This window comes from Erpetoichthys calabaricus, chromosome 11, assembly GCF_900747795.2.
Source record: "Erpetoichthys calabaricus chromosome 11, fErpCal1.3, whole genome shotgun sequence".
Lineage (NCBI taxonomy): Eukaryota > Metazoa > Chordata > Cladistia > Polypteriformes > Polypteridae > Erpetoichthys > Erpetoichthys calabaricus.
Window position 1 is genome coordinate 136,177,589 of NC_041404.2, and position 27,410 is coordinate 136,204,998.

General features: G+C 38.6%; 1 protein-coding gene across 4 annotated transcripts in view; it reads left to right on the forward strand.

The window, feature by feature from the left end:
• The window catches only part of LOC114660969 (SUN domain-containing protein 1-like), a 66,793-nt gene extending 43,719 nt beyond the window's left edge, over window positions 1–23,074 (forward strand). For all 4 annotated transcript variants that reach the window (XM_051934109.1, XM_051934108.1, XM_051934110.1 and 1 more), the window contains 11 exons: window positions 1,255–1,418; window positions 4,136–4,396; window positions 5,018–5,095; window positions 5,346–5,392; window positions 7,022–7,139; window positions 8,413–8,667; window positions 8,753–8,837; window positions 14,650–14,765; window positions 14,984–15,151; window positions 20,671–20,763; window positions 21,776–23,074. In XM_051934109.1, the coding sequence (XP_051790069.1) occupies window positions 1,255–1,418; window positions 4,136–4,396; window positions 5,018–5,095; window positions 5,346–5,392; window positions 7,022–7,139; window positions 8,413–8,667; window positions 8,753–8,837; window positions 14,650–14,765; window positions 14,984–15,151; window positions 20,671–20,763; window positions 21,776–21,892 (1,502 nt within the window). In that variant the 3' untranslated portion in view covers window positions 21,893–23,074. The remainder of the gene's footprint in view (window positions 1–1,254; window positions 1,419–4,135; window positions 4,397–5,017; window positions 5,096–5,345; window positions 5,393–7,021; window positions 7,140–8,412; window positions 8,668–8,752; window positions 8,838–14,649; window positions 14,766–14,983; window positions 15,152–20,670; window positions 20,764–21,775) is intronic.
• The last annotated feature ends 4,336 nt before the right edge of the window (window positions 23,075–27,410 follow it).

The following is a 27,410-nucleotide window of genomic DNA, read 5'->3' on the forward strand; positions in this document are numbered from 1 at the left end:
ACTTTGGTAGAGATAACTTTGTACGGTATGTATTACTTGGAATTGTCCATCAATCTCCTGTATCAACTTGGAGATGTTTTTACCCACTCCTTTTTACAGAACTAATTCGGTTGTATGATATTTGAGGACTTTCTTGCATATATGGTCTTTTTGAAGTCCCCACTAACATTTCTAAAGTTTAAAATCTTGGCTTTGACTTTGGAATTCCATAACCTTCTTTTTCTTCTATTTAAGCCATTCATTTTTTTTGATTTGCTTGAGTAGTTTGGGTCATTGTTTTGTTGCAAGAAAAGAAGCCCAGCCCACCATGTTTTACAGATGGTATTAGGTTCTTGAGATCAAAGGCTTTTTTGTTTTTTTGCCAAATATGTTTGGCACGATGGTCAAACGCCTCTAAATTTGTCTCATTTGTCCAGGGCATGCTGTTCCATACGTCCAGTTCCTGACCTAGGTGCTGTCTGGCAAACTTTAGCTATTCAACTATTTTTTGAGGAGAGGCTTCTTTCTCCTTCATTTCGCATGTATGGCACAATTGTGCTGTCCCTTTTGGAAGGCTGATTCATGCACTTTGAAATTGACTATGTATGACTTGCCTGTCGACCTCTTAATATTATCCTAGGGTTCCTGCAGCATCTTTTGGTCAACTCTTGGTACAATCACCTGGCCTAGAAAGACTGCCAGTGGTTTGAAATTTGTCTCCATTTGTTAATGCTTGTACAGACAGACTGGCTGGAAATTACATTGCTACCTCTTCCTAGACTTGTAGGCATCAATAAATATTTCTTCTCTGGGCTATACAGAGCTTTTTTAGATCTTGGCATGATATAACCATACATCTCATTTGCTTAGACTAACACATTTATTGTAATTTTTACTTATTTCATTTATTGTTAAAAGTAGGGGTAAATGCCTTTTCTGACTCATATGTATGAGAGAGACGGAGACAGAGAGAGATTACTTTTATCAGCATGGTAGAAATTGAAATCTCGTTTTGTCAAAAATAAAAGAGAGCCTTTGAAGTGTACTTGCATTTTTCATACAACTAATATAATTGTGAAGACCATCAAGATGATGTGTTTAATTCATGTTTGTAGTAAATTTTAAAATGCAAGACTTAAAATTGTACATTTATTTTTTACATTGAACTCTTTCAGTATTGTCATTTTTACACTAGCAAAAGTCCAGGAAGATTTTTATAGGTGTACTATAATCCTCACTAAATATGTCCAACCTTCCATTATACCTCTTTTATAGGCTTGCTGTCCTGGAGTCCTTCTAGTCTACTATCCATGTTTCCTCTCTTAAAGCCTGAAATGCAGACTAAAGGGGTTCCAACACCTTCCACACCACAAGCAGATGAGTCTTTGTTCATCTCTCAGAAAAAAACTGGTGATGGGACTCCTCATCCTCCTTCAGAGGTAAAATTGCATCCAAACATATATTTAAAGCAGATTATTTTCTCTCACAAAATTGCTCTCACTTTGTGAGCTTGGCAGTGCTAAATAGTGTTCAACTTGGTAAAGGTTTGCAGTGAAGCCCAGTTTGAGGTGATATTCATCACAAAATAATCAGTACATGTCTACATATACTGTACATAGTGTGTGTGTCTGTATGGCTGCAGTTAGTGAAGGACTGTGTCAGTGTGTACCTGTACCATAGAGGGGAAATTTCCATGCACCCAAAATTGTTTTTTCTCATGCCTTTATTTATTTTTACCCCACTGTGAAAGTAATCTTTAACCTGTCTTTTGTTTCTTGTGTCCACTCAGGTTAGGGTTTTTTTTTTATTAACTTTAAAAATGCATATAATGTCATGTTCCTCTCACACTACTATTCAAGCATTATGTGGTAATTATAGCATCATCACATTACTCTTGTGCATCAATATAATTTTACTAGACGGCCTTATTTGATTAACACTAGAATTACCAAAGCCTACGAAAAAACTCTTAATCCCAGCCCACTTTAAATCCCTTCACACCTCTCCGTCAGTGTCTTTTGTGCTATCACAGTACATGTGTACTGAAGTGACTTTAGCTGCAGGTGGAAGCTCCTGTCGCACCCTATGCAAAACTGTGTTTGATCTTGTTCAGGAAAAGATTGCAGTCGCCCCACAGGAGAAAGACTTTCCAAGATTAAGGCCATAAAGCTTATGAAACAGTTTCTGGACATAGGCAGAACCATAACAGTGCACATGTACTTTGTGAGCATGCCCATGTCGATCAAACACAGGAAGCTCTGCAGTCTACTTGTGACTTTATGCTGTAGGAAGATAAGTAAATGAATCAAGGTAAATATCATTCGATCTAGCTTTTATATAAGTAACATATAAATGATTTTTTTATATAAAGACCATCACAAAACATAATCACAAACAGGACTTTGCCCCACACCTGTCCTTCAGAAAGAGAGCTCGCCAGTGTTTTCATGCCGACTGACTGGCATGATGAGGCCTGACCTGTTGCTGCATCTAAACGGTGCCATCTTTTACCTTTACACCTGGTGCAGCTGCGTTCTTATATTTTAGTGAACATTTCTTGTGGGGAGGGCTTCTGTTCTCCTCCTCCAATGTAGAACCCTGGTCCTCATCCGAGTTAGGATCAAAGCATTTTCAACACAAAAGACGCTGATGGAGAGGTGCGAAGGGATTTAAGGTGGGCCAGGATTGCGAGTTTTTTCATAGGCTTTGGTAATTCTAGTGTTAAACTCTGATTAATATTTTATTAAAGGTAGTGGACTGTTTTTCTGTTGTCTCAGTCATAGTATGTAATGTTGGTGCAAACCAAACCAAAATGAAATGCCAGAGCAGTAGGAGAGAGGATGTTCAGATTCTCATTTACATAGATTACTATCCAACCAAAAGCGCAGGTTGCTCTGGCTCCAGTATAACTGCTGGTCAGAGTGGAATTTAATTCCAAATGCATTTGTTTTCCCTAAGACTATAAAATTTCAAGATTTCTGATGGCAGTTATATTGAATGACTAAGAGGCTTCAGTGATTACTTGTATGAGTTTAAGAATGTGGTGTGTTCAGGAAGAGAGTCCTGCATCTTCTCACTTTATAAAAAAAAAAAAAAAAAACACATTGCTCACCAGTAAAACGTCCTTGTACTCTGACATAAGATTTTGGACATGAGTTTATGGTTATAGACTAGTGTCTTATTCTTGCATACAGGTCTTGCTGTCCAGTGATCTGTTTTTCCCCATTTCTGTAATTGCTTGTTCTGAAAAAGCTGCTGTGGTTAGGCTATTTTCTGATTGAACAATACATTGTTCATCAGGCTAGTCTACAGTACACTCTAGAAGCCAAAGGAGCCTTCTCAGTTTATATATACTTTTGTGACTGAATGTACAGATATGAATAAACTGCCATACTCCGAATGGCTGCTATGCAGCCTTACTTACGTAGTGCAGAGAAGGCTTTAACAAAGGCACAAACAATTTTAAAAAAAAAAAAAAATAGGACTGTCAAACATTTTCTGCAATTAGTGTAGCGTCCATTCTGGCAAATGATGAGCCAGAAGCCTCTAATTGGTGACTTTTCATGGAGAAATAAATTACTTTTCCTTCTGTCCTTAATGTGAGGAGTGGCCAACAATGTTACAACTCATTGAGCTTGGAGAGAGGAAGCTACTTGGAGAATGACAAACGTGGAAGAGGTCAGAATTTACCTAAAGGTCAAGATTTGTATGGTGATCAGTAATACACTTCAGTTGTAAAAAATATAATTTCAGCCCAGGAGAGACTACCAAAGATGCCCATGGGAGTGCAGGCTGCAGATACTGGTGCAAATAGACATAGGTGGCTGTATTGTCCGGTAACAGGTGTATTCTCTGCCACTTACCTCATAATGGAGACATGGCAGTTTTTTTAAACTATTAATTTAACATTGTGCGTAGAGTTCTGCTAGAATGGTAATTGTACTGTGATGGTTCCCTCTGATATAGTAACATTTGTGAATTGCTTTGTTTCTGCAAAAGATTTTTGTGTATGTATGTGAGTTTGTGTGTTTGTCTACTTTTACTTTGACACCAGTTTTAAATGTACAACAATAACAAATAGAAAAGCTGCATGAAGAGAAGAATGCAAGTAAATATTTTAAATGCATAAGCTAATTACAAGTCTGTCTGTTCTTAGAGTCTTTGGACAGTATCTGATGCTGGACGCATAACATATCTGGAAAAGCAGTTGGCTTTAATCTCTGAGAGATGCCAGAAAACCACTCAACTAAGTGAAGAACAGCATAACACTGTAGTGGCTCTGTATAATAAACTGCAGGGGAAGTTGGAACAAATGAGTGACAAGCAAGCTATGTCCCTTTGGATAACGAGCCTTTTTAATGAACAAATGACCAGTATAAAGGAAGAACTTAAAAATGATGACTCTTTACGTTCACAGGTATGTTGTTCCAATTCCTGTGTCAAAAAAAGGTGCCATTTCCTATATTTTAAGATGTCTTCTAGATTTCCTCAGGTTAAACTGAAAGTACATTCTTTCAATGTATGTTTTGCTGATCAGAGTAATTTCACAGACAAAATCTCAAGCAGAAAATATGCATGTAATAACACTATGCTTAAGGACCTAGTACTGCCTGTTTTGCAGCGCATCTGAAGTATTTCTAACCCCCCCCCCCCCATCAGCCCTTTTATATCATGCAGAAATGTTGGAGATGTACTTTCAAAGAATTGTGTGTATGTGTGTGTAAATGTAAGTTTTTTTTTTTTGTTTTGTTTTTTTTTTTTTTTTTCTTATTTTTTTAGCCATAAAGGCAGACTATTCTCATGGATATGTCAGGTGTTTGTTTTTTGTCCCCACCCCTGTACTTTCAATTTAACTTTCAAGAATCAACATTCCTAATTGCCCACTTTTACTATGCCTTACAATGCTTTAGGGTTCTAACAAGTTGTAGGTTCCTACAAGATCAGCTATGATTTTAGACAACTTGCTAACCTATTAAATGCTATTTTAACAGTTTTAATTGTATAGCCTTAATCAAGGATGTTTTTTCCACCTGTACAGGGTGACTTTTTGTCTTTGCACCAGGACCATGAGTTACGCATTACTAAACTGGAGAAACTTTTAAAGGCAGTTGCAGAGGTATGTGCTATCCTGGGTGGGTAATTCTGGTATTCCAAAGTTAAGTTTCCTGGTCCTTGCCAGTAAAATAATTTTTGTAACTACTTAATCCAATTGTATTCGGCATAAAGATGGTACTTTAGTATTTTATTTAAGTTCAAGTGATGTCATGACATTTTTCCTTCATTAACATTTGTTTGTCAGCTTGGTTAAATCCTGAAACAGTTTATGCAGCTTAAAAAAATATTCCTTTTTTGTTTCTGGCATTTAGATTCAAAGGCAGCAGGAAACTTTGTATTTGAACCAGGATGGTGGCAGGTATGCACCTCAGAAAGCATGAAATTAACAAACGTTTGTTAAACAATCCTGTTTTTCTGAATACAAATGTGTTTGTGTGTGTGTGTGTTTGTGTTTGTTTGTCTTTCCCAGTACTACTTTGCTTAAATTGTAGTATTCGGTCTCTTGGGGCTGATTTTCTGAGATTTCCAATTTTAGGGAGGGGTATAGGATTTTCATTTCAGCTAAGTGTTCCTTGTAGTGTCATCATGAGGTTTTTCTGTCCAGTGTCAGTGTCTTGGTTCCATTTCCCCAGTAGGCCCCTAACTTTTTGTAATACAGTTATAAATGCATAAGCTCCACCTGCCAGTATCTTAAAAGACATATTTAGAAGGTTTTTTATTCTGTCCTTGGCAGCATTTTTACATATGACAACACAAGAAGACATATCCAATCAGAGATAAAGGTCATTAAAAGTATTTTTGTTTTGTTGCAATTTCTGTGTTTGCTTTTATTTTTTGCATCTCTACTGATACTGTGATCAACTTTATTTAGGAAACCATTGGGGGAAACTTGTTCTGTGTGTGTGTGTGTGTGTGTGTGTTGTTGTTGTTTGTTTGTTTTTGTTTTTTTTTTTTTTTTGTTAAATCTCAAGGTTATAGTTCTACTTTGCTGCCAGCAGATGGAGCTCTTAGAAAGCAGCTTTTTTTTTTTTTTTTTTTTTTTTGAGAACAAACGTTAAGCTAAATGCAAGAAGGGGCAGGAAGGAAGGACAGAGGTAGATGCATGGCTATGGGCATGTTTGTTAAAGGTGTTGGGAGAAACGTGTTTTGATGCATGATTTGTCAAAAGTGGATGTGTAAAATATGTAGTGGTGTGAAGAGTAGTCTGCACACTGGGAATGCAGCATTTATTTGTAGATATTGTATTGGAGTGGTGCAGAATGCTGCTGTTGTAAGTGTAAATTTAAATTTAATCATTATTTTGTTGAAAATAGGGATGCTTTGCTACTAAGGCGACCTGTTGGGTGCATATGGAAGTTCAGGTACATCAGTGATAGCTAGTGTGACAGGCATATGAAAAATTGCTTGGGGAAAAGTCTGCGAAAGCTGTGTGCAGAGAAGTATGCAGTGAGATGTGCAGGATGAAAGCAAAACAGAAAGCAGGCATGGAAAGAGAGGCTGAGAATGATGAGGTGGGTATGATGGGTACAGTGGGGTGAAAAAGAATACAGAGTTAGGAGAGAGCTTTGTGGATGGGGATAGTAGTTGTGCTGAGGAGAAATAGACTAAGGTGGTTTGTGAATTTTGGAGCGAAAGGCAAAGGATGAATGGGTGAAGAGATGCACCAAGAAAGAGGTATGGTGTGTAAATTTACTATTTTCTATTAAGGTTGTATTAAGATTTAGCAAGCAAGTGAAGAACCAGTAAAGCAAATTTATTTTACAGTGTCCAAGTAATAATGGAAGGTTACAAATAAAATGCTATCTCATTATTATGTAAGCAACAGTCAGAATTGTTGCGGTTTTCTCTGCAGAGGGTTTGTTTATGTATTGTGTATCCTCTATAAATGTTTGGCTGCATTGTTAATGAATAATAACTTGTGCAGTTAAGCATGCCCTACAGTTCCCCCACCCCACCTAATGTTGCTTTATTTCAACATGTCTTTCAGTGAAAGAATTAAGGATGATGGCAGCCTTATGTCTGAAATAAAGAGATTGGAGATGGAGATAAGCCAGCTAAAAGTTGATTTGAATATTGTGAAGAATGTTCAACCAGCATGTGAAAAGGTGGTTTTGTTTCTGAGGACTTTCTTACATAAACCATACGTCCTTTATTACATATAGTTACAATACAAGTTATTTATGAATCAAATGATCAGTTAATCATTTACAGGCTAGGTTATTGCTATTTTAACTTTTGTACCTACATATGATTAACACTAGAATCCCTGAAGCCTACAAAAATATTTGTGATGCCAGGCCACCTTAAATTCCCTTGCATCTCCTCATCAGTGTCTGTCTTCTGCAAATGTGTCAATCTGCACAAGTAGTAAGCAGTCTGCTATCCCATCCCTCACTGAGGCAGCTGAAGTCACAAAATTCTTACTTCTTTCTGAAGTCTCTTTATGTAGGAGTTAGGTGTCTGGAATTGTATAGGGAAAATGTTATATTGTTATATGGAATGCATACATTTCATGTGTGTTCCATGTCTACAACAATCTGTTTAAATGTAGGATGACAGGAAATGCAAGGCAAGAAATGTTGAACACATAACTAAAACAAACGTTTTTCGCGTTTTAGTAATAATGACAAAATGCTGAATTGAAATACTTTCACAAAAGGTATAACAAAATAAGTGCACTTTTATTCAAGAATATAACCGAAGAAAAAAAATGGTTCAATTTATATGTTGCGGTCAATTTGTAAAAACTGAAGCCCAAATATCAATTGATAAGAAGTTAACACATTTGCTTGGCTGATGTAGAGGGAAGAACTCCTGTCTCGTAATGAAGAGGTTCACTCTAGAGACTAGATAGCTGAACAATGTAATTTACTTTTCTTTCGCCTACAAAAGTGATTATACCCTATAGCTATCCAATCAAGATTAGGTACATAAAATGGGGGTAAACCAAATGGTGTAATGTTGAGATTTTTTCCTGAAGATCAAATCCTCTGTTAAAGTTGATATTGGATCATCCTTTATGGTTTTTCAGTTCTGTAGAGTTTGGGGAAATTGCATGGTTTTCAGAGAGAGCTGGGTCTTTGTCTCAAATGACTTAGTCTTTTTTTCCTGAGAATGGACGATTGACATTAAAACAGTAATACAATACTAATACAATTAGACTTTTTATGAAACATTTGGTAAGTTCATTGTCTCCAACTTTTAAATGGGCAACTACATTCTATTTAAATCACACATTATATGACTCAATGTTTGGGTGGTTTTTTAATAGAATTTAGTGATGTAAATAAGGGGTTTGTGTGTAATAGATGATGAACTTTTAGTTTGAATTTCTTTTCCCCTGGCTTGTCAATGATTGTTGCTCTTTGGTTTATGAAGGTGGATGCTCAAGTTAAGGATTCTCTTAAAGTACTCCTTTATGGTGCCAAAGAAGAAGAGATGCCAGACTCTTTCCTGCAGTGGCTGTCAACACAGTTTGTAAGAAAAGATGATCTTCAGGAGCAGCTGGCTGCATTGGAAATAAAGATACTGAAAAATATTACTGTTTTCGTGAGTGAAACTAAAGAAGTGCCATCAGTTGACTATGTAAAACATGTTGTTGATGATGCCGGTGTTGCTGGTGTATCTGAGGAGGTGGGTTATTTAAAACCACTTTTACATTCCTATGACTTGAGGATGGCAGGTATTTCTTATAATACTTATCTGTTTCTGTTAACAGCAAGTGCGTGTGATTGTAAATAATGCACTGAAATTGTATTCAGAAGACAAGACTGGCTTAGTAGATTATGCTTTGGAATCTGGAGGTAAGTCCCATTCCCCAATAGCCTGGCTCTTTTTGTATTAACATTAATGCCTTATTAACAAATTTGTTTCAGAATTGAATCTTGATGTATTTTTTAAGAAGTGCTTTTTTTTAGTGAAAAATTCATAAATTGTCAGTCTTGGCTGTAATGTGAAACTGAAGTGGGTTGTGTGTGGTGTTTTATAAAATAGTCAAAGTAGATCATGATGTCATAGCAGGTGCTTTTGGGAGGAGAATTTGTTCAGTAATCAAGCACAAGGTTACATTAAAATCAAAAAATTCAATAGTTATTATAAACAGTTAAACAATAAGCAATGACATTCAAATATCCATCCATCTTTATTCTTCACCCCTATCCCTTTGTCCTCAAATAAGTCTAGCACATCTTCTCTGAGCTTTCTCTAGCACTGTCATTTTCCTTTGTAATTTGGAGGCAAAAACTGAACTTGTGTATCCAGATAATGCCTTACTTGGTCTAGGATAGATTAAGTATAATAGACAAAAGTGTTGTGCTATGTAACACAGTATCCTGTTAGCCTACTTAATTACTTTTGTAAACTGTGTGGTTGTGAACAGTGATAAGTCCATTACAGCTATTTTATTCCACTCATAAGGTGTATTTTCAAGTTTCAAACATGATTTGAGCATGGTTTTATTTGATATTTCTATATAACACTTTTCTAAGTGTTATTCAGAATAAGTATCACCATCCATACATTATCTGCCCCAGGAATTGCCTCCTTAACGTGCCCATAATGCATATTGTTTACTGGTCTCTGACCAGACTAGTCCCATGTTTTTGTGTAATTAGACATTTGTAAGTTTCTCATCTTTAAGAATTTTCAATAAAACACAAATACTTACGAAAGGCTTATATATAGGATTACTACCTCAGAGTACTTAGTTAAATATTAGTTGGTCCCAATGTACAGTATTTTGATTTCATCCTTTTTAATCCTATAAACACTTCTCCTTTACTTTAGTTCCCCTTTAATAGTCCTGGGATAGGCTCCAGCAGACCCCGTGACCCTGTTCAGGACTAAGCTGGTTAGACAATGACAGACTGACTTCATTGCATGCAAAACTGATGTCTCATTTTGTGGCTTTTAGTCATGGGACATGTCATACTTGCAGATTGCAGTTGCTGAAGTTGTTGCTGGATCACATTGATGGGCAGCAATTTTCTTTCTTTTACATGTCACTTTTACCAACTACTTACCAAAATTCCAGTACAATCTGGATTGCCCCTTTTTGTGACAGCCAATAGCATGCTGCGTGATGGAGCCAGCATTGTACACAAAGTTAACAGCTACAGTGAGTTCAGTTACAATCTCTGTCCTTTTTAATTTTAAAATTGTGTCATGGTACAAAAACATGAGACTTCAGAAAGACAAGCTGCTGTTCTGGTTATGAGGTCCAATGCACACGCACATTCCATTCCATTTTTTATTCTGTGCACATATGGCCCAACACTATGGCTAAAGACTAAATCAAACTGACTTGATTTTGTCTGTGAGTTGCAGATTAGTTGGAGTTAGTCACTGGGCATGTCACATTAAATGATTAATTCACAGGACCTTGCTGCCAACTGCCACTGACTTGACAAGATTGGGTAAATGAAGGTTTTGACTGAAAATCGCTGAAAAATGTGTGTAATGTTATATGGAATTAAACTTTTCATCCTCTATATAAGAAGTTAGTTGTTTGCACCTTTCCAGTAATTCATTATTTTTCACATTACTGTTGGGTGAATTTTAGCCAACTCTTCTTGCAGAACTGGCTGATTTCAGAAATAAGAGCAGTTTATGCCTGAAAACCTACTAATTTCAGGTTCCATCACATCTCTGGTTTTACTTTACGTCTTGACTTTGTCTAGTCCAGTCCATAGGTTTCAGTTTTGCTTCATGTCAGACTTTTTGATCAGGACTTGCTTTGTGTTTTGGGTCATTGTTTTGTTGCATGGTCCAACCTTGCTTATGTTAATGAACAGATGACCAGATATGCTCCTTAAGACTTTTCTGTGCAGAGCTTAATTTATGGTACTTTAAATTGTCAGAAGTCACCTAGGTCTTAAGGCTGCAGCACATCCCTACACCATTACACTAAAAGCGCCATGATTAAGGTGGATCTAAGTGAACTTTGCCTTTGTACTCTTCTATGACGTTTTTCATTTGGAGATTGTGAATTTCACTATGCCTTTTGTGGAGTCCCAGATTCCTAAAATACCAGCCAAAGCAGTGGCACCGTATATGTGAGGCAATGACAGAAAGAAAGTGAAGCGTTGTTTTGGAGTTATTTTACTCTACTGAGTGAACAATAATGAAGCAAAATGTAATATGTGTCAGAAGACCGTATGTTATTGCGATAACACCATGAACCTTGTAAAACACGGTCGGTCACGATGAGGAGTTACAACAGAGGTGATCAGAAGAGAGCCGTCAGGCTAAAATGCCATGACACATTTGCCAAAGGTCTGTAGTCTAATCTTAAAGAAACCTTCCAGAAAGGCAGGCAGTACCCAGGGAACATTAACATTGTAATCTGATGTAAGGTTGTTGTAATTGTTTGAACAGAAAATAATCCATGTCTGTTTTTAGTAAGGAGTATATTACATTTATAGCTTGATAAATTGACATACTTAGAACACATTTTCAAACTTCCTATATTATGTCCATTTTGTTAAAAACAAACAAAAAAAATCTTAATATTAGCTTTATTTTACTCGGGCTGTAAAAAAAAAAAATACTAAAAGTGGTAGTCCCGAGCATTACCCAGGCAACGTCATAGCCGCGCCTTCTCTCACTTGTTGATATACCTAGTAATAATGGCGTCTTGTAAAACGTTTTTGGCAGTCCATGTGTTGCACACTCTTGACAGTGATAAGAGCAGTGATGTTGAGGAGCCTCTCCTCAGACTAAGTGAATCTGTATTCAGGCAGCTAAATTAATTCAGACAGTAAAACCGAAAGTGACTCCGACAAATCCAGAAGTGACGCAAGCTTGGTATTTACATCCTCATTATACCTTTTACACTTCTGAGTGCGTACTTTTAGCACGTTTTACTATAAAAAAAATAAAAATGCCATTTTTTGAGCCAAAGAATGCAACACTGTTTAGGTGTTTTTTGAGAAAAAATGTAGTGCCAATGGTGCTTGTTGTTCTACGGATTGTTTGCAAGAACTGAATGTTTAATCATTTCTGTTAATATTAAGCAAAGAAGTCTGATATTTGCCACTGCATGTAATAGTCTATTAATGCAAAGTGTTTAAAATGTAAATTTTTGATGTCCACACATACTCTTACATTTTTACAGAAGATTGACCATTCTTGCAAGACAACACTCTGGCTGCATCAGTACTAGTATTGACAGTATTAAATCAAAAAGAAAAATCCGCAGCATCTCCCATCACCAGTTTATATTAAGCAGGGCTGGCTGTAATCAGCCCTGGCTCTGTTCAGTCAGTTAACTCAAATTCTTTTTAATTTTGTCAATTTTTAACTAGCAGGCAATTACTTTTTTAACCCGTGCCAGCTGGTGTTGAATAATTTTGTTCATTAGATAAATAAGTTAAGCGTTTATTCACTCTGTAATCTTTCGTCTATGGTTAGATTTTGTTGGTGACAACCTGAAAACATTCACTGTCAAGTTTCTAGTAATGAAGGAAGGCTGAAAGAAAAAAAAAACTTTTTTGCAGAATTGTATGCTCTGTCAAATCACTGTGATATTTATCTGTTCTGTTTTGTCTAAAACGTCCTCTCATTCTTGTCTTATTTGCAGTACTACTTGGAGACTACTGATTTTCACATTTGTGACAGATGTAAACTTGGTTTCCACACTTCCAAAGTGTGAAAACCAAACGCTTAGTTACTGTAACATTTGCTTATAATGCTTAGCCTGTATGTGTAGAGCATAAGTGCTCTGTCCTCCTCATAGAATGTCACAGAGGGTATATGATTTTTCTATGCAACCAGCCTATTAATATGAGGCTGTTTAAGACCGGTGATCATTAAAATACACTAAACTTGTCATTTACTAGTTTGTGAGTGTGTTAGTTTCCAAGGAATTCCTTAGATCAGGGGTGTCGAACTCTGGCCCTAGATGGCTGGTAAGACTAAAGGTTTTTATTTTTACCATCTTCTTAATTAGTGACCAGTTTTTGCTGCTAATTAACTTCTTTTGCCTTAGTTTTAATTGACTTGACTCAAGCCCCTTTAGTAGTTTCCTTAATTAGCAGCCAAACAATAATGAGACACAAAACAAGCCACCTCGTGACCAGCTCGCCTGTACCCATCACACAATATCTGAAAATAAAGAAAGGTGAAGGTCTCAGAAAGGTTGATCTCTTGGGCCACCAATACATTCTGACGGTGTTCTAAGAAAAAACAGAAAATCAACAGTTTGGAAGTGTCTGCTGTTGCAGAATAAGAGCAGCAACAAGGCATGGAATTAAATAACGTGTTTAATTAACAGCAAGAATCGGCTTCTCATTAAGAAACTGGATGGAGTGAAATCAGCTTGAGTTTAAAGCCCCTATTTAGCAGGTGATCTGTTAGCATGTTTCACATCTCATTTGTGTTTGGCAATCATTTTAATGAAGAAAAGAATCAATTCAAATGACTGAATCCTTAAAAACAGGGATATTAAAATGAAGGGAAAAGAAGTTAATTAGCATTGAAACTCTTCACTGATTAGGAAAAGGGTTAGAATAAAAACCGTGCAGTCACTTTGGCCCTCCAGGCCCAGAGTTCGACACCCCTGACTAGTTTAAGTCTTTATTTCATTTCCTGTAATATATTGCCTGTACGTACAGTATTTGTGAAGAGCCATAAACTTGACAAACTCCTGTCATGCAACCTCTCTTATATACATGGTGCAATTTTCAGAGAATTGAATGATGAGATGCTCACGTCTTTAACTAGATTGTAATTTTGTAAGGATAAATATTTGAAGAGTGTCAAATTCCAACTTGAAAATAAGAAAACTGTTCATCTGAGCAGAGGCTGAAATTTAAGTCTGGTTACCACTGGACATGACTATATGGAGTTTACTTTATTGCTAGTTTGTGTTAGTAAATTGAAGTATTCCCACCCTTCCCCCCCCCCCCCCCTCCCCAAAGGTAGCAGTGTATGCTGGTAGTAGTGTACGTCAGTGCAGCAAACAATCCACTGTCCTATAACAAGGAAACTGGACTTGATGCCTCTTTTTGGAACAGTAAAAACTGTGAAAACAGATGTGTTTAGACAATTTTTGTCTTGAATTGACTTTAAGCCCATCGTGCAAAAAAAATGAAATATTCCAAAAGATTGTAGAGGTAGAACAAAAGAAGCAAGTGGCCATCGTTGCTTCTTCATCTGTTTTCATTTTAGCCAGAAAAAAGCAGCTAATTCTAATTGTAAATATTTTTGGTATTGCCATATGTGAACTTGCAACAGCTTTCCTAAGTGCACACAAACACCATTGGTTATGGGAGATTCTGAAGATCATGTGTGACTTTTGATGGCGTGGTATCATTCAAGGAAGGGCTAAAGTAACATGTTAGTTGAGAGGTCATGTTTCTTTATTAAAGAGTTGGGCAGAATGGAGACATTTATTCAAGACCACCCAGTTTATCTCAATAAATTCATTAATGTTTTATTAAAAACTACTGAATTAATATTTTGACATGTTTAGCAGTATAATTACTTTTAACAGTTTTGCTTGATATAATTTGTAACACTGAATGAATGTTTTAAATTCCATTATGCATTTTTGACCATTCTGTTTGTCTTGCAAAAGGAACATAGTGTTTAACTATTCTTTTGTTTTGATTTCAGGTGGCAGCATCCTAAGTACTCGTTGTTCTGAAACCTATGAAACCAAAACTGCTCTAATGAGTCTGTTTGGTTTTCCTCTTTGGTATTTTTCTCAGTCTCCAAGAGTAGTGATTCAGGTGTGTTTTAAAAAATTAAATTTATAATGTTTCTGTACAGAAAGTATAAACGGTGTAACAGCATAAATCTTTGATGTAGCAGGTGCTTATTAGATTAGTCTTTTGGAATAGGTTAAAAATAAAAAGAGGAGCAATTATTAAAGCCAGAGTGTGTTGTGTTAGAAACTACAACATCCAACTTATTTTAATGACACCTATACATTCTTCTTTCACTACAGCCTGATGTTTATCCGGGTAACTGCTGGGCTTTCAAAGGATCTCAAGGTTACCTTGTCGTTCGTCTCTCACTGGCAATCTACCCAACAGCCTTTTCAGTTGAGCACATCCCCAAGTCTCTCTCTCCCACTGGCAATATAAGCAGTGCTCCAAAAGATTTCACTGCCTATGTAAGTCTGCATTATTGCATTGCACATGTTCAGCCTGGCAGAGACAATTTTGATTGTCAATCACAGTAGTAGTTGTTCTCTGATCTTTCACTTGTGGTGTTCTTTTTGTAATACGGAGACCAAAACTGCAAACATTTATCAACCTGAGGTCTTTCAATTTCACTGTAAAGTTTAGGAATAACCTTTTGTCACCTTTTCTTCCCATTACTTCACTGTTGCTTTAATGTGATGGCAGAAGTCTTTGTTAAACTGCATTGTTGGCATAATGGTTAAATTTTACCTCTAAAGGGTAATTTAATTGATTGTGTGCTGCAATTTTATGATAAGAAAACAACTGAACAGAGATGTATACTGTAAGATAAAACCAGTCTCGATTTTCTACAGTATATTTTGTTTTAAGTGATTGTATTCCCTTTTTTGTTATAAGGCAAGGCACCAGTTAGTCGGTCATCCCTCTGTATGCTAATTTATTTCCATGTAATACAGTATATTGATTTTTATTTATATAGAATTCTTTTGTTTCTTCTCTCAATAATATACTTAATAATGGGATCCTCTTCAAAACTGAACATTCTTAAAAGTGCAGCAACTGACACTTGGGCATTCTGCTTGCTGTACAGCCGTTATTAAATGACTTAACTGTAGTTGGGCACTTTTGAAATAACTCTGTTTATCTACCCCGGATACCTGAAGATTTGCAGGATGTAATTCTGTTTATTTCAGCAGGTGAGACTACTGCATTCTTTCCTTTCTTTAATAACTACCCTAAATTATCCCAATATCAATTTAAGAAAATTGGATGCTTCATTTTTAAAACCTCCTTGGGATGAGACTTTGGCATTTAAAAAACACTTTTATTTTTGTAGATGCCAATGTTCATAGATTTAAAGATATCATAGTTGAAAAAGACAGAAAATAAGAGGATGTTCCAATGTTTTTTTTTGGGGGGGGGGGGGGCGCGCGACGCAATGGCAGCTCCCAATTTATTGAAGAAGTGGATAGATGGTGTGCGAACACCCCAGTGGTGACTAGAGTGCAGTTTCAAGAATATGAAATAAGGTGTCTTGTTGCTAGTCAGACTTTGACACAGCTGGGCTTTCTGCCGGCTTATAAATGGGTGAACTGGTGGTGATATTCAGGTGGAGTCTCAAAGTTCTTCAAGGTCAATGACCATCAGACTGTGAAGGAAACGAGCACATTACTCTTCCTGTTCCAGCCACATCCCTTTCCTGTGTTCACAATAAATGATTCCCCATAAACCCAGTGGAATAATCATATTCGTAACAATAGTTACATTCATCATGTGCAGAGATCTGGAAGAACTTTTTTACAGTCAGAGTTATCCCCAAATTCTGTTGCTTGTCTTCTTAGCAAATGTAGATGAATAGCATTCAAATCACTGCTAAAAATCTATTTTTAAAATTGTGACTGAAATTAGGCTTGCTCCAACTGTTCAAAGATGTTCTAGCATGATTAACACTTTATTCTGTGCCTCTTGCTCATTATTAGGTATACTGGTTTGGTCTAAAGATTGGTCACATGAACTGCTCATAGTACTTTCTTGGAACTGAAGTTGGAACAATTGGACGTCAACCCAAATGACTTTCCCCAAAATCCACTATCTGATTGTGGCGGTTTACTTCTATTTCCAGTGTGTTTAGCTATTAAAAAGGTTGCTGAAACAGGTCATTGCATAAGGTTTTACAGCTCTCATAATATGCGGGCCATGAGTGTTGCTGATTTTACAACTAGAGCAGGGCTATTCAACTTCATGTACCCTTGGGGTCCAAAAGCTGGGAATTGCCCTGACAGAAGGGCTGCAGTGCAAAAGTTAACATTTTCTGATATTTTTGGTGTCATTTCCTAAATTTGATTTAAGTTAGAATGTTTTAAAACTAGCAAATCTGCTTAACAAATTTTCTTTGCTCTTCTTTGTTTGGGGTTAAGTTTAACAAACAATCCCAACTGCAAAAGAGTAAATGTAGCATTTAACTCAACTTTAAAGTGCTAACATAAGACTTGTTATAATCATAACATATCACTAGATAACAGTTTTAGTTAACATCTGAAAATGAAGTAATGTTAAAATACATCTTCAAAGAATTATGAAATTTATGTGAAAAAATACTGTAATTTAGATCTTCTAACATTTTATTATCCAATCTACTTTTGCTCCTTTAGATGCCTTCATTTAAGACAAATATGTATTTGAATACTGCCTTGCTCCACCATAAATACAAATAATACAATCGGATGCTTACAACATTTCCTCATGTCTGTCTTAAACAATTTATACAACTGTAAATCTAAAAACATGTCAAATAAAAATATTAAACTTGAAGAAGATTCAGTACTCAGTAAATTCAGATGCACAGCATCTGGTTCGTTCTTGAAAAATGTGCTCTGTAGTTACTTCCAACGATAACTCATATGTACATTAAAATACATTTAATATAACACTATATACAAAACACATACTGTAAACTTATCTAATGTGAAAAATGGGTTTGCATTTTGCTGCCCAGTTTCTTGATGCCCAGTTGATATCCAGTTGTTACAGCCTCCAGACAGTCTGTGAGGTGCTTATCTGTCAGTGAGAGCATTGTGCTATTTACACTTGATAATCTCCATTGCTGAAAATGCACTTTTTCGTGAGTAACTGGATGCAAAACTTGTCTTTCTTTTCCGCAAGTTAGGACAGCACCATAGACTCCTGCTGATACATAACGTATCCATATCCAGAAACTGGTTCCTCTTTATGCTTAGTTGTAAAATACAGTTAATCTGGTAATCAGTGAGCTCATTTTTAAATCTGGCTGTTGAAACACTTCTTTATGAGCTCCAAAGTAGATTTTACTTCAGTACTAAAGGGATGTTAACTGCACGAATCATTGGGATCCGTGGCTTTAGGTCATTGAAACGACCGTTAAATTTTATTGAAAGTTCAAAAACTTAATTGTATGAACTCTGCTAGCTGGAAAGCAGCGCTCGCAGCTGATCTGTTCAAGCATTCAGGGATGGAAAATGAGTAAAATTGCTTTCTTGGAGCTGTTCTTGATAGAGGAGAAGCTTGTCCTGAACAGCCAAAACATTTCTAACAAGAACCGGGAGAATTGTCTTGTTTCCTTGTAACTTCAGATTTAGTGTGTTTAAGTGCCCTGTCATGTTAGTGAGAAAAGCAACATTCAGTATGAATTTATCATCGACATACACCAGATCAGTGTGCTCCCTCTGCCGAATAAACTGAATTATTGAGAGCAAATCAATATCCTCTTTAATAAAATCCCTGTGTGCGTCCAGGTGTCCGTGTGTGTGTCTTGTGGTGAAGTGCGCATGCGTGGGGCACGGTGCGATGCGCGATATTACTGTCAGAGAAAGTTAGACGTTTTATGGAAATACAAACCAGTATTACTGCGAGAGGAAATTAAAGGTACACAATACAGTGACTCATATTACAGCCACATACAAGCCACTATTACTGTCAGAGGAGATTAAAGGCATATTACGGACGTACAAGACAGTATTACTGTCGCAGAAAATTAAAGACACACAATACACGGTGGCAGCCCACAAAGAACGGTCAGCTCAGCAAGTAAACATCAACAAAAGAAAGGCTGAAAGAAAGAAAAATACGACCAACAAAAAGAATGAAGTCAAAGTCCCTTGCCATTTAATAGAGACTGTTCCTACTAATGTTTATGCACTACTGTTCTAGCGCCCGTTATTGTAACGGGCTAAATGACTAGTACTTTAATAAAACGCTACCTCGGCTTAATCGTTGGGCTCAGGCGTGTAGGGTGAAGTTGTGGTAGTGCGTTTCATATTCCTCCACTAAAGACCGAAATTGTCAGTGCTTTAGCGATTGTCCTCGGATGTAATTTACAATTCTATCTTTTCCATTGTCCTGTTCAGATTGCAGTGCAAAAAATGTGGGTATATCTGCTTATTTTCAGTAATGCAACATATAAGACCTTTCTCCTTCCCGACCATTGATAAAGTACCGTCGGTGGTAACGGATACCAATTTACTCAGGTCGGTATTATTTCCTGGTCCTGGTCCTTTAAAAAAAAAAAAAAAAAATCCAACGGAGCCAAACAAATATCCTCTCCTCTTGTTTGGCCTTTAAGTGGGAGACGAGTGATCATTTTCTCAAGATCGTGCCGATAAACGAGGCGCACCCACACCATGACCTGTGCAATGTCTGAGATCTATAAAGCTGACTCGTTGATGGCGAAATTAAAATGTGCTGCGTTACTTTAGGTCTTTTACAAGTTTTTCAAAAAGATTATCGGAAATTGTTTCAGGTCCTTGGGCTGCTGTAGAATTTTTAGTAATTGCAATGTTGTTATCTGATCATTGATATCATCTTTGTTTTTAAAATGGGTGAAAAGAAATTGATTACACTCCAAGAAACATTTCTTAATAAGTCCACCTTCAGTAAAAGGCCTGCGGCTGTTCCATGCCATTTTATTTTTTGTGCTGAGATAGAATCCCTCTTATTTTACATCGCAACAGATTTTTCAGGCCATGTAGGCTATCTTAGAAGTAAGTGGATTTTCTTAAGCTCTGAGGAGGGACATTGTTTTCTAGAGTCAGCGTGACCGATTTCGTGATGACGCCGGGTATTTGTGCGTTTTGGTACCGCTATACTTCTCTGACAAAGCAGACATAGAGGTTATTGTTTATTTCAGTAGATGCAAATTCTTCTTCCAGTGCTTTACTAAATGTTCTGTGCTCGTTTGCATTTTGCCATTTTCTTGTTGTTTTCACCAATGGTTTTATGACCATGTTGTCTGCTTCGCGTTGTGATACAGAAAGCAACATCACTTGAACTGAAAAGACGTCTAAAACGCTGGTGCGCCCCCTTTTGAGGGAAAACTGAATGTAGATGTTTTGAGCAGGGATTTCAATTCTGAAAATGATTCATATACTTTTCTTACTGCGTGGAGGGCACGGAAAATGCTTTAGGGGCCACGTGTTATATATATAATATAATATACAGTTGCCAGATAATATATCAGGAAAAATTCATTTTACTGCAGTTAGTTGCATGTTTCTGAATAGATTGACAGTAGTTTATTGCTCTCTCGGAGAACCTCAGCTGTTTGAGGGCAGCTATTTATAATTCTTGAGCTTCTCTAACATACACTTTTATAAAGCCTCAAACTTCTTTTTTGTAATTCTTGTGTATTGTTGTGGGTATAAAGGAATCTCGGTAGTTTTTGTAGATGCTAACTTGCTAAAAATACAATGAGTCATGAGTGTACAGACAGAATAACCTTTTTTAATATAAAATATGTCAAGTTTCATCTTTGACTAACCTTAATTTGTTAAAATGTCTGTCCAGGTTTGTAAGCCATTGTTTGCTGCACTTAACCTATCCTTGATGCTTATTTTACAAGCAGGTAGCTGCAGATGAGCCTCGTTGTTTCTGTTCTTTAATTTACTTATACAAATGTAAAAAGACACATCTATGCAATGTCAATCAATGTCCTTAATGTGGCTTTTTTTATGTAAAGGGTCTGGAGGATGAAAATCAAGAAGAGGGTACTCTGCTTGCGCATTTTACTTATGATGAAAATGGAGCACCTCTGCAGACCTTTCCAGTTACAGTATGTTTCTGTTCAGTACAATTTATTGCTAACTTTTGTTCTCAAGTGGCAGATTGATGCAGTTTAACATTATATTCAAAACAATTCATCTTCTGTCACTCAAAGGCAATCACTGGTGATCATGTGCCAGTTACTGTATCTGCTTTTTGTCTGTATAATACCTGCTTAAAATGGCTGTAACTATTTGTTGTGTTTCAGAGAGCGTTTGTGTTGTATGTGCAGTCTTAGCTATTGTATCATCTTTACTGTATGACAGTCCAGATTTACAATAATATTTTGTTGTCCTTTCACGTGACTTCAGATACATTGTTTCCTGAAAGAACGGAGACAACCTAAAGCTCAATATTTACTTAACTAATTGTGTTTAATGTGAAGCTGTGAACTTAGATGTGTATGCCTTGCAAACTATAGTTATGTGTTCATTTGAGGTAAAACTAATAAAAATGTCATGCACAAGTAAAGCTACTGTCCAATAATGACCTTCTGCCAACTTGAAAAGTTTGACAAATATATTTAGAATAATGGGGTGAAAATTGTACTCTCCTGGTATACAACACGGACAAAGTTGTCTTATCCTTCAATAGTTAACAGTTCATGGTAAACCAGATGATAAATGATCAATTAACAAAATCTGGATTTCAACTATTACCTGTCCACTGTGATAAGTAGGAAAGCTAAGGAATGTTAATGTCCATTGTCTGTAAATAGATGCATCAGTGATTGTTGACTAAGGGACATCCACCCAGCATTGAAAAAGGGAGTTTTAGCCTGTGAAATAATCCACATTTTCAGTTATGAGTATAATTAATGATTGTTTTTTTTTCAGCTCATTAGTTACGAGGTTTCTTCCAATGTGCCCTCTAAATTTTCCCTGCACAAATAACTGAGTCCTATTAATCACTACATTTTTCACACTGTATCCAAAGTCCATGTTTAATGAAAATCAAGAATTTCTAGACATCTCACCTACACCGTGTTGCTCATTGGCACCTGTTTGTTTTCTTTTTCATAGGGTGAAAATCAGAACATCTATCAAATAATAGAAATAAGAGTTACTTCCAACTGGGGCCATCCAGAGTACACATGCTTATATCGGGTACGAGTTCATGGAACACCAAATCGAACATGAAACACGGACTTTTCTTTAGGTTTTGTATATTTTCTCCACTGTAAATACTGGAAGATATGAAGCTGCATTTGGGAATACAGAAAGTTAATTTGTATAAGAATGTAAAACCAGCTTTTAGGACTAAAGGGGAAGAATATATTTTGTAAGTTTAAAGTTTGCTTTAATCAATACTGGTGTCCATGGCACTTAACTTCAGCACTGAGGTTGCACCCTTAGTCTGTCTCACTGAAGATGGGCTGAAGCTGCGACCAGATATCTACAAATTGGACTCCATGTTGACAAGGCTGTCTGCAGTTGTGTAAATGACTTTCTCGTTATTAACCTGCAAATAGCACTTCATACCACTAGTCCAGCCTGTGCACTCGCCTGTGTGTCTCATTATTAAGCTATGCTCATAACCCGATGTTTTCTCATTCTGACATATCAATGGTGACTGATAAACCCTGAGAATGTGCTGCAGTAGTTGATGTTAAACAACTGACTGAAGTTGGTCTGTTAGAGTCCACTTTATGTCCTAGGTGGGAGATGAGCTTTAAATGGAAGACGTTTTTTCGGTGTGGTACTCCTTAATCCGTATAAACGTTTAACGCTGCAGCAGACCAGGGAGTGAGCAGGTTGCCAAATCTCATAATAGACATTTTTACAGCCTTCCCATAAAAAGCATATCTTGCAGATTTTTGTCGAGTCAGTGTTCTGCATTGTTTTATATTAGTTTGTTTGATCTTCCCGTGTACATAGCTATGTAAGTAAGACTGCGGAGGAGGACAGTGTTTGGTTTTAATATACATTGCACAATGCTTCTCTGGAATTTTTTGTAAAAAAAAGTCTAAATCGTACATCTGTTTCCATAAAACCTGTCAAGTAAAAATGAATATGCATTATCTGCTAAATATCAAAAAAATATTTGGAATGTTGCTTAAAAAATAGTGGGGGGGGGGAGGTGGGATAAGGCAGGCCAGAGAGGGAAATTTTTGTTTATAGCTATTTATTAAAGAACTAAATAGAAACTTGTGCAATCGTGTGCATTTTATAATGCTTTTCACTAATTTGTCTGTATTTTATTCATCTTGCTTGTACCAAATGTTTCACAAGCAAATATCAAATGTTGAAATAAAGAGTTAATTTTTTTTATCTGTGCATGTGGTGATTTGGAACAAAGTAATAAAGAGGTTTTATTTTGGATTCATTGTGTTCATTGTAATTTTCTCTTGTGAATTATACAAGTAACCGGAAACGTTTGTCTTCCTGTGCGTCGAGACTTGTTTTTAATGCATTAGTGAGGCAAGTAAAGCGAAAGACGAGGACGTTTAGTGTTGAAACGAGAGTCCGCAGGTGTGTGTGACCGTATGTAGGGACAGGCATCGCCCCGTGTCGTGCTTCAGGGCATTTATAAGTGCAAAGCTTTTGGGGGACGAATGACGACACCAGTATGTAAAGTACCTTAAGACTCTCCTAAAGGGTGCTGTAGTCTGAAATGGGGCAAGAGACGCCAACTCAGCAGTCTCTCCCTGGTCAGAGCGTCATGCTAAGTGGATGTGCTGCCGCTGAGTGTCCAGTTATCTGGTGTACTTCTAATGTGTGTGCCTTTGTTTAGGCTCTGTTGTGACCTGCTAAGGCGCACTTCATTCTCTTTTTCTGAGATAACATTTGAACACATGCCTGGTGTATTTTCTGTGACTGTGTACTTTAGGCTAATTAATGTGTAAATAGCCCCACAACATGCTGTAATAGTCAGTCTGTATACAGCCGCGAGTTATTTGAACAAATTAATAAGAGTAACATTTTTATTAAAGTAGACATTCACCAAGTCCTTGAGATCCTTAACATCCATCGTGCACAGAGTCGTGTCTTTTGAGAAGTGCTGAGCAGATCCTGTTCTTCATGGTTGGGGTTTTTTGTGTTTTGTTTTTTGAAGATGGATTGTTGTCGCATTTCTGGCAGGAGTTTGGGAAACGCAGACGGCTCAGCTTGAGGATGTTGGCATCAAAGTTGAAGAGATTGGCCACAACTCCCCTCGTTGATCAAACCAATTTACTCCGAGGTTTATGGCAATGGGAGGTGACACTGGCTCAATGTCCTGGACAGCCTGGATGTTCCCCTTCTCAGATGGAACAGTAAAATGGAGGTGCAGATGCAGACTGCCTTCCAGGACTGTATACTTTCCCGATACACTAAGTGGCAGTGTTCCTGGCCTGGCAGCGCCTGCAGAACATACTATGGACTAAAGTCCTTTAGGGCAGCCCTGCTAGTTTCTGTGGGTGCCACCAGGTGGAGCTGCAGGGAGTGGCCATCCCAACTGTGAGGGGCTTCTGCCAGACCTGTGAGTGCTTCCTTCATGCTTTGTTGTGACACCAGCGGTACTCCTAGGTCTGGCATGAAAGGTGCCTTTGGGTAATGTGGGGAGTCTGAAGAGGACAACAATGCTTAGGGAGGAGAGGAATGGGCTCAACACCCACCTTTGGGGCACCCCTGACGTCTTGACAGGCCAGGACATGCGGTGAGACTCGGACCACCTGATGGTAGTCCACGGGGGTGGTGAGGAGGACCTGGTGGTGGACTGAGTCACATGACGACGTTCAAACTGGGGGACCTTTGGACTGAAGTGCCTTTGATGGACATTTGTGTTGATAATAAGGATTTGTGTACCGCCAAACGATTGTAATTATGGAAGGTAATCAGCTAAAACTAATAAAAAAAAAAAAAACCAAGACTTGGATGTCTTTCCGTGTGTTTATTGGACTGACGACGCAGGACACACAGCTGCTTTCTTTTCCTTTCCTTTTCCGAGTAGAGCTCAGGCAGGTGAAGTGACCTGCTCGTGGTCACGTGGTGTCATTAGGCGGGCAGTGTGGCTTCAGATCCCAAGCTCAACGGCCAGTGGTGGGCGCTCTTGTGCTCTTCTTTGTTCTGCCCGCGTCTTTCTTTTTTTTCTCTTTCTCTTTGGTGAGGATCAAGTTTTCTTTTCATTTGTATTCCTTTTGAAGTCCCAGATCCTATTTGTTACGTTATTTTTATTATTATTTTATTATTTCTTTGATCCAGCAGCAGCTCCCTATAGAAACTGACTGACTGCCACCCCCACTGTCGAGGGCTCCTCTTCCTCCTCCTCACCTACTAACGGCGCTCATCTTCTCCAGGAGGCCTGCTGAGCTCGTTAGGTGCTGCTTTGGTTTCACCCGAAAGTTCAGCTACCTGGAAGCCGAAACAAAAGCAGCCCCCCCCCCAGCTGCTCTGTCACATGCGGTGAACTCTGAAGACCCCCTCGTCATCTGCACTCTTCTTTGTCTTGTAGATTTACTTCTCCATGGAGAGATTTGCCTTTGGTGCCCATCAGCTGACACTCAGTAAGCCTTTGACGTGAGTAGAAAGGTCTTTGAAAGTCTTAAAATTGAGCGTCGGCCCCCCGATTGCAGTGACGGCGGGAGGTAGAAGGACGTCCGCAACGAGAAGAGCTGCACTTGAAATGTTTCAAAGTCTAAATATCGTCAACTGTAACAGAAATGTAGCGTCACCATCTGATGAAGGTCCATAGGCAGCTGCTAAAGGATCACCACACATGCTTAGGTTTGTCATTTGGAACCTTCTGCGAGCAGCTGTCAGGGGGCCAGGACCACCGATAAAGAGTCAAATATCAAAGCTATGAGCGCATTTGTGACCAGCAACCTCCAAATAGCAGGAAATGACGCACCACGGCCTGACACCACTGATCCTCATCTTACTGAAGTTTTGTGACCCCTCATGTCCCATACGGGGGTCAGCCTCTGTGCTCGGCTGATGCACAACTTCAAGTCCCCGCTGAAGACCACCTAATGGGTTTTTATCATAAGAGATGTCATTTCCTGCACAAAAAAATGGTTCAAAAGTGACGGAAAAATGAGTTCTGGAAGAGGGGTGGGGACCCCAAAAAGTTGGACATCCTGCATAACAAGACACCAAGATGACTTGACCACTTCACTTAAGTCCATGGTGACCCCTCTGGCCCTTAAGCCCACTCATATGTGGATCTTCATGGGCCCTCACCTTCCTCACTCCTTTAAGTGGGACATCATCAGTCCCTGACGTGACCCCCATGTCCTCACACTGAAATGTCTCCTCCCCAGTGGTCAGCCAGTTAGATCCCCTGCCCGGTGGGCCTGGTGAAGGGCAGAGTGGGCAAATTCACTCCCCGGCTGGTGGGCCTGATTACAGCTTGGGGGCCGAAGCTGCTGGACAGTAAGGAGGCGGCTCGGACCCGTGGAGGTGGAAGTGGATGTGGATGGTCAGGTGCACCAACAGCTGCTGGAGGTGGTCTGCAGTGATTGGTCATCTGTCCCACTGCTTGGTGCCAACCTGTCGCATGACTCGAAGTCCATCAGGAATGAGTGGGGTGATCATAGGTCAAAAGTCAGCTGACCTGCACTGGACACCAGACTGGTCGGCCGTCTGCTTGGTTTGGGTCCCACCTTGTAAGCTCAGGACCCTCTGGGTCATTTCTATCAAACGTTCCACTAAAGGCGCTATATGAGGTTTTGCTCTCAAATGATTCCCCTGCAGTGCACTCTGGGAGCACAGAGCACAACACTAGAAGGTCCCCCTCTGGGCCACTTTCCATTGTCATTCTATTGTTGATTGGTCAGATGCCCCCCATTCAAATGACTCATTTAGCCCACAATGGGGGGTGCGGCTCTGAATCGTTAGGCCTTTCCTGGAAGTTGGTCCTCTTCAGATGCTAACGCCGCCCTTTGTCTTCAGTGGCTGTGCTCTCGATTGAAACCACTGATGGTCCGCGCAGAGGGAGGACCACCTCAGGCTTCAGCTTATATAGCGCCTTTCAGGTCACTGTCCTCGTGTTTGCTTTGTGGGGCTTCTACTTGTGTGTTATAACTTGTGTTGTAAGGCACCTTGGATGAAGGTGTCCACTAAATAAATTAATAATAATAATTAATAATAATAAAAGTGGGTGAAATGACTCGCTGACGGGCACTCAAGGTGAGCAGCTTGTGACCTCAACTCACTCCTCCAAGTCAGTGGCCAGCTGACCTGTGCCCCCTGGGCAGCCATCCTGCATGAGGGCAGTGAAAATGACACGTCACGTCGGTCACCGCCATACCTGGGATGGGCACTCACAGCAAGGGCAGTGGGGTCTCTGCCTTCCACTAAGGGCCACCCTAACCTGTGTGCTGTTATTAAACAGGTGGGTGACCACGAGTGACCACACCGGGCATCCATTAAGAGCAGCAGCAACTCTACAGCAGCTTTACAGGGGGAGGGGGGGGGGGCTCACCAGGGATGCTAATGGAGGAGCACATGGAGGACAACCAGCCTACGTGATGCCATTGACTTGGTGAAGATACAGCAAATGTGGAGAATAAAATAAAATGTGGGGGGCTCATCAGTGAGAGACCACCAGGACCACTGGGGAGTTCTGGCACATGGCTCCCCTTAAAGGTGCTATATAAGTGTCATACATGAACCCCGTGTCTGACTTCTACTCGGTGAGACCCTAAAAATTATATGAATTGTGGAGCCCCCCCACCTC